At 46.8% G+C, this 13,049-nt stretch overlaps 1 protein-coding gene across 3 annotated transcripts in view; it reads left to right on the top strand.

Moving 5' to 3' along the window:
* The window catches only part of itpr2 (inositol 1,4,5-trisphosphate receptor, type 2), a 128,368-nt gene that overhangs the window by 107,847 nt on the left and 7,472 nt on the right, over positions 1-13,049 (top strand). For all 3 annotated transcript variants that reach the window (XM_060061444.1, XM_060061442.1, XM_060061443.1), the window contains exons 46-54: positions 329-460; positions 800-992; positions 1,494-1,619; positions 3,262-3,437; positions 3,910-4,074; positions 4,421-4,604; positions 8,824-8,910; positions 11,558-11,682; positions 12,100-12,265. In XM_060061444.1, coding sequence (XP_059917427.1) covers positions 329-460; positions 800-992; positions 1,494-1,619; positions 3,262-3,437; positions 3,910-4,074; positions 4,421-4,604; positions 8,824-8,910; positions 11,558-11,682; positions 12,100-12,265 — 1,354 coding nt within the window. The remainder of the gene's footprint in view (positions 1-328; positions 461-799; positions 993-1,493; positions 1,620-3,261; positions 3,438-3,909; positions 4,075-4,420; positions 4,605-8,823; positions 8,911-11,557; positions 11,683-12,099; positions 12,266-13,049) is intronic.

The raw sequence follows: 13,049 nt of genomic DNA, 5'->3' as shown, positions 1-13,049 counted from the left end.
TCCTGCTGTTCCGCTAAACCCTGGCCAATCTAAAACAGCTTAAAAGAACACCATTGATGTGGAGTCAACTATGAACAAAATAGATCTGTAAGATCTATTTTTACTAGATTTGACATTATAACTTTTTTCCCAAAATCAGGTTAGATAAAGTTTTTAATTTTTATCTTGCACATAAATTGGTTTACTCTGTTGCCATTATTTGATGAAATGGCAGTCTGTTAATAGATAATGTAAAGATAAATAAATAAAAGAGTCAGTGGATGACCAGGAGGTCAGCAGGTCCTCTGAGGTCCTGTCCGTGGGGTCATGTTGTTCCTGGTTCCTCCAGCTGTCGCGCCACAGTAAGGAGATGCAGCTGCTTCTGAGGGAGGGGACCGCCGTCCCGCTGGGGGTGGAGCCAGAGGAGGATTACGAGGGCGACGCCCTCCGCTACTACGCCAATCACACGGCCCAGATAGAGGTACAGCGACCAGCATCCAATCAGGTCCACTCCAAAGCTCAAGTTCAACGTTAATCGTTGTCATTGTTTTTAAAGTGCTTAACAAGATTACGTTAACATCTAATCACAAACCATAGACAACAAGGAAGAGAATTCTAACTTTTTCCAGTTAAAGCCAGCCTATGATTGAAATCATCTTTGTTTTTCACAACTCAAATCTTAAAGGTTTCCTTCTTCCAAGGTGGGCTATGAGGGGAGTTTGACGTTGTTCATTCAGCAGTTGGCACCTAACGCGCCTCCCCTCTAAAGAAGGCCTCCACTGTTGGTCACTAACGGAGAAGTCTCCCTCATCCCATCTAGATTGTGCGTCACGACCGCAGCATGGAGCAGCTTGTGTTCCCCGTCCCCAACATCTGTGAGTACCTGACCCTGGAGTCCCAGGTGAGGGTGTTCTCCACCACCGAGAGGGACGACCAGGGCAGCAAGGTCAACCACTTCTTCCAGCAGTTCGACCACCTCTACAATGAGATGAGTTGGCAGAAGAAGATCCGCAGTAAGATACGCAACCAAAATGCTATTTTCGGGTTAATGAATGAATATGAGATGATGGGAGGTAAATTCTCAAAATAAAAGTATTTTCTTCAAGTATAATTATTTACAATTTCAAACACAAATTATGTTAACTAAAAAGATCATGGACAATATGGACATCTTCGAGAAGAGGGTATTGAAACCAAACAACCAAACTATAGCCCCTCCCCCTCTGCTCTCCCCTTCCTGTGTTTCCTGCCATTTCACAGACAGAGGAACGATCCCCTGATACGTCAGAAATCTAAATTGGCTCATGCAGAGGCAGTCTACCTGACGTTCTCTTCATTCACTGATTAATAGCACATGGTTATTCCAATTCTCCAATATTAACTGTTCAATCTTACACCTAGAAGTTTTTAGGCGCCCAGCCCTTTTTCTAATCCAATTCTTTATTTGGCTTCACTGGATGTGTATTTCTATGTGCGTTCCCTGTGCTCTGCTTATGTTTTTTCTCTCTCCGCAGAGAACAAGGCCCTGTTCTGGTTCTCCCGACACATCTCTCTGTGGGGCAGCATCTCCTTCTACCTGGCCTGCCTGCTCAACATCGCCGTGGCGGTCTTCTACCCTTTCGGGGATGACGGAGATGAGGGTGAGAAGGGTATCTTTTCGCTGGCTGTGTGGTTCATATTATATAAGGTGTGCTGGAGGCCTAGTGGCGGTTCAGAGGTTGATCCCTGCTGGTTGTGATGGAGGAGTCGTCCGAGGGCTCTGACAGCGAGGGGCTCTATTAGAGCTGTCTGGCTGTCTGACGGAGACCAGGTCACAGGTAGTTAAAGCTGTCTGGCTGTCTGCCGGAGACCAGGTCACAGGTAGCGCTGGTGCTGCCTGGAATTCCAACAACGTCGTCCTTCAGTGAACCCTGCTCTCGCTTCCTCCGATACCGAGGAGAACACCACTGGAAATCTCAACCTTATTTTAGGTTTTCAATCTTGTTATCAAAAGCGATGTTCTTCTTGCATTCTCTCTCTATATTTTGACAAAGTCATGGATTGCGTTGAAGCCTGATTGCAATGGCTGATTCCAAAGTCCAAAAGAAACAGCCCAGTTTTGTTATATTTCATTGATATATAAAAGCAAAGATCTTAACTGTTGAGATTTGTCAAGCACATAGGTGTGTGCGTGTGTGTGTGTGTGCGTGTGCGTGTGTGTTTAAAAGCAGAGGCTTTTGGCATTTTACCAAAGTAATGCAGTGACATGCCACTCGATATCGTCCTGGACTTTGTTTACAAATAATATCTTGATAATAACTTAAGTGGGCTCTTATTGTCGTAAAATGGATGTTAGAATGACATTTAACAGTTATTTCTCTGTGAAATGATCAAAGAAATGCTTCTACCTCCTTGACCAACCTTTGTTCCTCAACAAACTGCCATATTACCCCCATCAGGTTAATATGGCAGTTTGTGTATGGGGTTCAAATCATTTGGCTGGTTTCATGTTTTTGTTTGTGATGGTTGATGATTCATGTGTTCATGCCCCCCTCCCCCAGTGACGGTTCATGTGTTCATGCCCCCCTCCCCCAGTGACGGTTAATGTGTTCATGCCCCCCTCCCCGGTCATGGTTCATGTGTTCATGCCCCCCTCCCCGGTCATGGTTCATGTGTTCATTCATGCCCCCCTCGCCCCCGGTCATGGTTCATGTGTTCATGCCCTCCTCCCCGGTCATGGTTCATGTGTTCATGCCCCCCTCCCCCCCGGTCATGGTTCATGTGTTCATGCCCTCCTCCCCGGTCATGGTTCATGTGTTCATGCCCTCCTCCCCCCGGTCATGGTTCATGTGTTCATGCCCTCCTCCCCGGTCATGGTTCATGTGTTCATGCCCTCCTCCCCCCGGTCATGGTTCATGTGTTCATGCCCTCCTCCCCCAGTGATCGTTCATGTGTTCATGCCCTCCTCCCCAGTGACGGTTCATGTGTTCATGCCCTCCTCCCCCCGGTCATGGTTCATGTGTTCATGCCCTCCTCCCCCAGTGATCGTTCATGTGTTCATGCCCTCCTCCCCAGTGATGGTTCATGTGTTCATGCCCTCCTCCCCCCGGTCATGGTTCATGTGTTCATGCCCTCCTCCCCCCGGTCATGGTTCATGTGTTCATGCCCCCCACCCAGTGACGGTTCATGTGTTCATGCCCCCCACCCCGGTCATGGTTCATGTGTTCATGCCCCCCTCCCCCAGTGACGGTTCATGTGTTCATGCCCCCCACCCAGTGACGGTTCATGTGTTCCCGTCCCCAGGCACCCTGCCCCCGTTCTGGAACGTGCTACTGTGGGTGGCGGTGGGGGTGTTCACCAGCCTGCTGCCCGTCCTCCCCAAGCCCTGGGGCATCCTGTTCTTCCTGGTGTCCCTCATCCTGCGCTCCATCTACACCCTGGGCCTGGTCCCCGCTCTGCTGCTGCTGGGGGCCGCCAACGTAAGTGTGGAGAGACGCCCGGCTGCCAACAAGATGTGAGGTATAGGTAAAGGGGCGGCGGCCTGCCTGGCTATTAGCTATCCAACTGATAGTCCGCCGTCATGCACATGTAAGGAAGCGCTCCGTGCTTTGGAGCAGCCTTTCTGCTATTTTCCTTGGAAACTGATTGATTTTTGCAGGCTGGTAGTTAACAGTGTGTGCCGAAGTACTCTCTTATAGTTGAAAAATTTCACATTTCACAGTTCGTAGTCGAGTCCTCCTTTGAGTATCTTCTGCTGGTCGTGAGCATCATGCAGATGAAAAGTTCATAAGGCTGAATCTGGAACTTCATGGAAACAATTAGATGTATGTCTAATGACAAAAAATGCATAACATGCAGGAAGTGGCCTTTAAATGAACAGCAGTGTGTTTGTGAATTGGCCTAATTGATTACATGTTGTCTCGCTTATTCTGGTGTCCATCTGTCCCTCAGCTGTTCAACAAGGTGGTGTTCCTGGTGAGCTTCATGGGGAACCAGGGTACGTTCACCCGGGGCTACCAGGCCGTGGTGATGGACATGCTCTTCATCTACCATCTGGGCTACGCCGTCATCTGCGTGCTGGGCCTCTTTGCTCACGAGTTCTTTTACAGCTTCCTGGTCAGTAAATGTCCACGGACTGACATTTTCTGTCTTTTAATCAAGTTGGTGTTCTTAAAGACGTTTTTTGATTGACCAGCCTTTTCTTTATTCATGGCGTTCATAACATATTAAACCAATTATAATTACCGTGATGCAGCAGTGATGCTCCAGTCAGTGTTGCCAGATTCGGCGAGAGATCTGGCCCAATCTGGCAACACTGGCCTCAGTGATTCTATAATCACTGGCCTCTATTCTATATACCGTGCCTCTCCTACCAGCTGTTAGACCTGGTGTTGAGTTGTACCGTGCCTCTCCTACCAGCTGTTAGACCTGGTGTTGAGTTGTACCGTGCCTCTCCTACCAGCTGTTTGACCTGGTGATCCGCGAGGAGACGCTGCTCAATGTCATCAAGAGTGTGACGCGCAACGGCCGCTCCATCATCCTCACCGCCGTGCTCGCCATCTTCCTCGTGTACTTCTTCTCCATCATCGGCTTCCTCTTCCTCAAAGACGACTTCCGCATGGAGGTCGACCGCCTCCCAGCTCAAGGTCAGAACCGCCATGGGGAAACGCCGACACCGCCGTACACTTGTAGACGTCCCCTGGAGGACACGCCAACACCGCCTTATTAAGTTTGAGCAACAAAGTGCAAAGACATTTCGGGAGGCTCAAGGCGGAGCCGTTATATTTAAAAACAAAACGTCTTACCTGGGCGAGTGTGTCGCTGCCTTTGTCGACGTGTTGACGTGCGGTGTGTGTGTGTGTGCGTGCGCGCGCGTGTGTGTGTGTGTGAGCTGCAGGCTGCTTGGCACATGCGCATGACTAACTTGAGTATCTGTCGCGACAGGCCTGCTATTATAGTAGTAAGATGTCCGCGTACCAGAGAGGGTTAAGCTTCTTTGACACTTGCAGTATAACGCCATGAGGAGTGGCACATTTCACACACAATCAGTGATGACACTCACACAACAACGGTACCAAACAAGCATCACAAAGTCGGTGTGTGACATAACCATGGGGATGACACAACCCCCTCTTACCGAGAGCTCTCAGCCTGTAACAATGTTTTTTGACTCTCATAGTGTTTGAATTTGAACTGAAACAGGGGGTTTTCTTACACTGTAAGCCCATTGCTCATGGAGCAGAACTTCAGGTTGTTTTGGTAGAGGGACCGAAAACAGAAATTGAATCTTTCTGGTTGTTTGTTTAAAACACAACTCTATTTAAGTCCTGAACATTTCCAAACTTCATTGGTGTCTATCCCAACACGGCCACAGGCTGGGGGCCCTGAACTGAGCCTGAACCATCGATGAGGAGTGGGAAACTGATACGGGCCCAGGAGAGGGCCCCCCTCTAGCAGAGCACAAAAAACGGCTAATAAACAGCAGGCGTTCATGATGACTATTTCTTTCATCTGAAGATAGTCCTAGACATAAGGTATCATCATCATACGTAGTCCGAATGCAAGCCGTCCCCTATACACCGTCCTGGCAGCCAGCATTGTGATAACGAGATCCTTGAAGAGGTCCCTGGGGGCCCGACGGCCAGAACCAGTACATTAGCACCTGTTGCAAACCCCCCCCCCCATCCCTGTCTTTCAGCCGGGGGAAGCGGCCCCTCGGGGGTTATGCAACGGGCTGATCCCTGTCTGCTGACGCACGCACGCACACACGCACGCACGCAGAATATAACACCGCCTGAGACGGAACTCATACTTGGTCTTACACACACTATTATAATCTCACATATACACCACTATACTCATGCACACACACTATTATACTCCTTTTACATGTATGTATGAGAGTTTATAGTAGTGTATGTGAGAGAGTATAGTAGTGTATGTGAGGGAGAATAGTAGTGTATGTGAGAGAGTATAGTAATGTGTGAGAGAGCATATAGTTGGGTATTTGAGAGAGTATAGTAGTGTATGTGAGAGAGTATAGTTGTTTATGCAAGCGAATATAGTAGTGTTTGTGAGAGAGAATAGTAGTGTATGTGAGAGTATAGTTGTGTGTGTGAGAGAGTATAGTAGTGTGTGTGAGAGAGTATATATGTTTATGCAAGAGAATATAGTAGTGTGTGTGAGAGAGTATAGTTGTTAATGCAAGAGACTATAGTAGTATGTGTGAGAGAGTATAGTAGTGTGTGTGAGAGAGTTTGAATGAAACGGAAGTGAGTTTGAATGAAACTGAAGAGAGTTTGAATGAAAAGGATGAGAGTTTGATTCCTCAGTTCCTGATTGGCTGACAGAAGAGGCGGTAGCTCTGGCGCTCAAAATACTGCACCGTCATTTCCCTCTTGAAACTCCACCTTTGTTGTTATGCTGCGTTCGCATAAAAAAAATAATTGGTCGGCTGTTCGCGTGGTCGCCTGAGTTTGAGAGAGGCCTTCCTCTTGTGACCGCCAATTCATTCTCAACCATGGCTAGTCTCTACGTGTTGTGGAAGTACCAGAGACGTCAGAAAAACCGACGCAGTCGTTTAGGTTTCATAATATCATCCGTTCTATAAAATATTCTAATCTAGAACACTTGGGGAGCTCCGGCGGGGGGTCCTGGAGCTCTATCTATCTGTATAATATAGTATAACATTTAACATAATGGCCAAAAGCTGTGTGCGCCTCCGGATGATATCATGAATTCTAAAAGACTGCGTCGGGCTCTCGGACGTCTCTGGTCCTTCCACATCAATCTGAAGTCCAGATTGAACCACGACACGGAGGAGGAAGGGATTGTTGCCGTTTGCGGACTCCCGGAGCTCCTCCGGCGAGGAGGTGCCGGAGGTCCCGCCGGCCCCCGGCGCTGAGCTCCCGGTCCCCGCCGGAGGAGCTCCGGAAGTCCGCAAACGTCAACAACGCCCTTCCTCCTCCATGTCGTGGTTCAATTGTAATGACCACGGAAGAGGCAGTGAATGAAGCATTGCTTAGACAGCGATTTATTAGATACCACCGCTAATCAGTCCCTCCTGAAAAACGTGATTATGCGCATAATCAGCCAAAGTCTGCATATTCATGCGGGGGCCGCATTTTTTCAAATATGCCGCACTTTCACCGCATAAATTGCAGATTTCCGCGCAAAATATGCGGGGCTTGCATGATTTCATAATCCCTGCATTTTCGTTATAAAAAAGTCACATATATCTTAGCAGAAAGTTGAAAAATGTTGCGTTTACTTCACACAAGAGCAGCCATTTCCCCATGTTGCAATGGGAACGTTATGAAGTGACGTAATTACGCGACGTGAACGTCATCCAAAAGCTGCATTTTTTGCAAGTTCCCGCATTTTTTTTGCAAGTTCCCGCAATTTTTGCAAGTTCCCGCAATTTCATCGCATAAAATTGCATAAATATGCCATCACAAATACAATCACAAAAAACGCCGCATTTTTCTGGAGGGACTGGCTGATAAACCGTTGGAACACACACAAGACCGGTAACCACGACAACGGCGGTAACCACAACAAATCCTGCGAAGCCATATCCCCACAGAGCTCCCCCGCTAAGGCCCGCCCCCATCTCCCAAACCCTGTGATGCTACAATATTATATTATAAAGATATCTACATATTATATCATCTTATATTATTTAGATATAGAGCTCCTGGACTCACGCCGGAGTTCCCGGAGGTTTGTAGATTAGAATATTTGATAGAACGGGTGATATTATGAAACCCAATCAGGAACTGAGGTATCAAACTCACACACTACTATACTCTCTCACACACAATACTATTCTCTCTCACATACACTGCTATATTCTCTTGCATGAACAACTATACTCCCTCACATACACTACTATACGACAGGCTGTGGTATGTGCTCATTATACCACTGTAAAGGGGCGTTGTCCGGCCCCGACGCCTAGCGGAGGGCCGGCGACCCCCTTCACAGTGGTATAATGAGCACATACCACTGACTGAAGTGATCTATTGCTTTTATACAACGGTTACTATTATGGCAAAACGAAAGTCATAGACACACTACATTTAAAAAGAAACCTAGAAAGTCAAAGTAGCCGTTTTATTAAAGAATAAAAAAAGTAGTCCCTCCTGGCTGCCTTCAAAATGCACGACGTTCGCTATGCACTACTGTACTGCACTACTGTACTCTCTCACATACACTACTATACTCTCTCACATACACGACTATACACTCTCATACATGCATGTAGAAGGAGTATAATAGTGTGTGTGTATGAGTATAGTGGTGTATATTCGAGATTATAATAGTGTGTGTAAGACCAAGTATGAGTTCTGTCCCAGGCGGCCACTCGTACGCACACACACACACACACATACACATAGTACACACACACACACACACACACACACACACACACACACACACACACACACACACACACACACACACACACACACACACACACGTCTGTGGTGCGTTTTCAGAGACACACAACCATGACCTCTTCACATAACGTATCAAACCTTATCAATGAGCTCAAACCTTATCCATGGTGAGGTCAAACCTTATCAATGAGCTCAAACCTTATCAATGAGCTCAAACCTTATCCATGGTGAGGTCAAACCTTATCAATGAGCTCAAACCTTATCTATGGTGAGGTCAAACCTTATCAATGAGCTCAAACCTTATCAATGGTGATGTCAAACCTTATCAATGAGCTCAAACCTTCTGTCTGTCAGTCCGTCAAAATGTCACGTGAAAACATAATACTCAGGCCAAGTGATCTTGTGTCTGCAAATGCTATATCAAAGTGTTCAAACATCAAACATCAGACTCTGTTCTCCCCAGCTCAAGGGTCTCTGTGGGGGGCCGGCCGGGCCGGGGACTCCTGTGGCACGGAGAAGTGCCCGGAACCAAAGCCTCCATCTGCCCTAGGTTGGTCTTTACTCACTACCTGGTCTTCATACTCACTACCTGCTCTCCATACTCACTACCTGGACTCCATACTCACTACCTGGTCTTCATACTCACTACCTGGTCCTTATACTTACTACCTGCTCTCCATACTCACTACCTGGTCTCCATACTCACTACCTGGTCTTCACTGCCTGGTCTCCATACTCACTACCTGGTCCTCATACTTTACTACCTGGTCTTCACTACCTGGTCTCCATACTCACTACCTGGTCCTCATACTTACTACCTGGTCCTCATACTTACTACCTGGTCCTCATACTTACTACCTGGTCTTCATACTCACTACCTGGTCTTCACTACCTGGTCTTCTTACTCACTACCTGGTCTTCATACTCACTACCTGGTCTTCACTACCTGGTCTTCTTACTCACTACCTGGTCCTCATACTCACTACCTGGTCTTCTTACTCACTACCTGGTCTTCATACTCACTACCTGGTCTTCACTACCTGGTCTTCTTACTCACTACCTGGTCCTCATACTCACTACCTGGTCTTCTTACTCACTACCTGGTCCTCATACTCACTACCTGGTCTTCATACTCACTACCTGGTCTTCACTACCTGGTCTTCTTACTCACTACCTGGTCCTCATACTCACTACCTGGTCTTCTTACTCACTACCTGGTCTTCAGGACCTGCTCTCGGTCTGCAGCGTGCTGTCATTGGTCACCTGGAGTGGCCGGGGCATGGCGCAGATCCACACACACCCCTCCATGCACACACTAGGGGATCGGACCTGTCAGGCCAGACCCATCGTTGTCTGAGTGTCGATAAATAACATTATTATTTTATATAAGCAGCTCGATGATGCCTTTATGTGTCTTTGGGTTAAACGTTTCAAATGAATCTGCTAGCCAGGACATCCTTTCAGTAGGAGAGCGTCTCCTCCAGACAACCGCCACTCCCAGTAGGATGACCAATTTACTATAATATAGAATAAATATATAATATTTGTTCATATAAAACATCTTTGAAACAAAACAGTGGCTGACCCACTCGGTTCTGTCTGATACGCATTGTGGTCACATATAATCAGGAGAAATCAATAAGGGAAATGAATAAAGGACTTGAGAAGATATGACATTTAAAATACATGTAAACGATGCGTTTCAACTTATAGACCAAATGCAGCACGGTTCAATGTAGAAGAAAGCCGAAGTTGCCTCCGGCGTACGATGGAGAGAACCCTTCTCCCAGCGACAGTGTTGTCTGACTACTGCGGCTCCAGAACTAATTTTCCTGCAAGTGTGTATCCCTCTAGACAGGCCATCTAGAATGTGCTCTACTTTGAATTAAGAAATTATTGGATATTGCCACAGCCATTACATTAAGGGGTTATGAGACAAACAATAAGGACATTTATTTAAAGCAGAATATAACACAGCAATTTGCCGACAGAAGAATGAGTCAAATCCCCCATAAAACATCACTTCCACACGTTTGGTGGTTCCTTCTTAAAGCCAAGCCAATTAAAGCACACAAACGCATCCAAGGACACAAATACACCTACACACACGCATTCAAGCACACATACATACAGCTGCGGGTTGCTTACATTCTTTCAGGGATGGATAATGCAGGGACAGTGACTCATACTCACACTCTGTCTCTAGTTCTTTATCCCCCTGAGTCAGGGCCGTCCACTTGCTGGCTCTGTACTGTTCATTATAGCTGCTCCTATAGTGTCTACTGGGGCTCACTATAGCTGCTCCTAGTGTCTACTGGGGCTCACTATAGCTGCTCCTATAGTGTCTACTGGGGCTCACTATAGCTGCTCCTATAGTGTCTACTGGGGCTCACTATAGCTGCTCCTATAGTGTCTACTGGGGCTCACTATAGCTGCTCCTATAGTGTCTACTGGGGCTCACTATAGCTGCTCCTATAGTGTCTACTGGGGCTCACTATAGCTGCTCCTATAGTGTCTACTGGGGCTCACTATAGCTGCTCCTATAGTGTCTACTGGGGTTCACTATAGCTGCTCCTATAGTGTATACTGGGGCTCACTATAGCTGCTCCTATAGTGTCTACTGGGGTTCACTATTATGCTGTAGATTAACAACCAAATTTCAAATAATTCCAATAAAATTACAGAATATCAATGAATGATTGAAGATGATTAATTTGCCTTATGGAGGACAGTGGAGTTCAAATTGTTTCAAGGATTCGGACAACAAAATAAAAGTGAAATAGAACTAACAATAAACCTAATCAAATAAATAAATTTAAATAAATATAGAAAATGTGACGTAATAAAGAAAATGAATTAACAAAATCATTTGTCTTCTGAAATGATTAAAAGAACAAGTGACGGCAGCTGTGGTAAAATATGTTCACTGAAGCGCAGTGATCTAGTGTGTTGGTACTCCTGTAGAACTGACGGTGTCCTGATAAACCTCCTCTCTCTGTTGGTATGTTCACTGAAGCGCAGTGATCTAGTGTGTTGGTACTCCTGTAGAACAGCTGCTGATGACGGTGTCCTGATAAACCTCCTCTCTCTGTTGATATGTTCACTGAAGCGCAGTGATCTAGTGTGTTGGTACTCCTGTAGAACTGACGGTGTCCTGATAAACCTCCTCTCTCTGTTGTTCTCCACCTGGCTGGCAGCCGAGCAGGAGGACGGGACGGAGCGCGTCTGCGACACGCTGCTCATGTGCATCATCACGGTCCTGAACCAGGGGCTGAGGAACGGGGGCGGGGTGGGGGACATCCTCAGGAGGCCCTCCAAAGAGGTGAGACCCCCCTCCTAACCAACGGCCCAGGTGTGTGTCGAGGGGGCTGGGGTGCTAGTGTATTCCACTGTGCGCTGGTTGAGTGAGTGAGGCGGTGGATGTTATGGAGTGGCGCGTGTGGAAACATTTCTAGCCAACCCTACTCACGGACGTTGAGCAGACTGGTGCTTTCTGTGACGGGGGCCGTCGTTAAACCTTTGAGCACCTTAACCGCTCTCCTATGAATATAGTTTTTATTCATTTTAGCTCATTTTTGTGTTTTGTATTTTTATATTCTTATATCCCTCTGCCTCAACATAACAGAGTAAACCTGTATAAGGGCAAAGTGTCACAGTAATGAAGCCCTTTCCAAATGCAGCAGTATGTAAATACTGAGAAGCCTCCCGTCATCGTTGTATGTCTTCCTCCGACCTCCAGGAGCCGCTGTTTGCCGCCCGCGTGGTGTATGACCTGCTCTTCTTCTTCATCGTCATCATCATTGTCCTCAACCTCATCTTCGGCGTGATCATCGACACATTCGCTGACCTGAGGAGCGAGAAACAGCGCAAGGAAGAGATCCTCAAGACAACCTGCTTCATCTGTGGTGCGTTTACAGAGACACCCAACCATGACCTCTTCACATAACGTTTCAAACCTTATCAATGAGCTCAAACCTTATCCATGGTGAGGTCAAACCTTATCAATGACTTCAAACCTTATCCATGGTGAGGTCAAACCTTATCAATGAGCTCAAACCTTATCCATGGTGAGGTCAAACCTTATCAATGAGCTCAAACCTTATCCATGGTGATGTCAAACCTTATCAATGAGCTCAAACCTTATCCATGGGGAGATCAGACCTTATCCATGGGGAGATCAAACCTTACCCATGGGGAGGTCATGTTATTTTGGCTCTTATATTGCCCTCATCTCGAACATCAGGTTGTCAGTGATGACGTTCTCTCAAGGTGTTCGGTTGTTAGAAGGTCTTTTAGCCATTGACACCCACGAGTGTGGCAAGCAGAACATACTGGTCGGTTTTCTTCTCCACGGAGGTTATGTTATATGTTGATCTCCAGGCTGGGGTAAATTGAACCCTTGCGTGAGACTGAGGGAGCAGGCTCGGTTTGTGGCCACTGGGATCACTTTAAAGCAACCGCCTGTTAGCCTTCTGTATGGTAGTCGCAACCAAGGGGATTCTTAGCTAATATAATTAGTGAGTTGTAATTATCTGTTCTGTTTAAAATGCTGGGGTAACATGCTCACACATGCTGCACATTGCCAGTTGATCCATGATGAATAACGGCTCACAGACTTTCATCCTTTTTTTATAGCAGATCTTTCGTTCATCCCTAGTGTTCACCCCTCTTGGAAAAGCCCCAACAAGG

Source organism: Gadus macrocephalus, chromosome 9 (assembly GCF_031168955.1).
Source record: "Gadus macrocephalus chromosome 9, ASM3116895v1".
Lineage (NCBI taxonomy): Eukaryota > Metazoa > Chordata > Actinopteri > Gadiformes > Gadidae > Gadus > Gadus macrocephalus.
The sequence above is the reverse complement of the archived record's forward strand: the minus strand, read 5'-3'. Positions and strand labels throughout refer to the sequence as shown.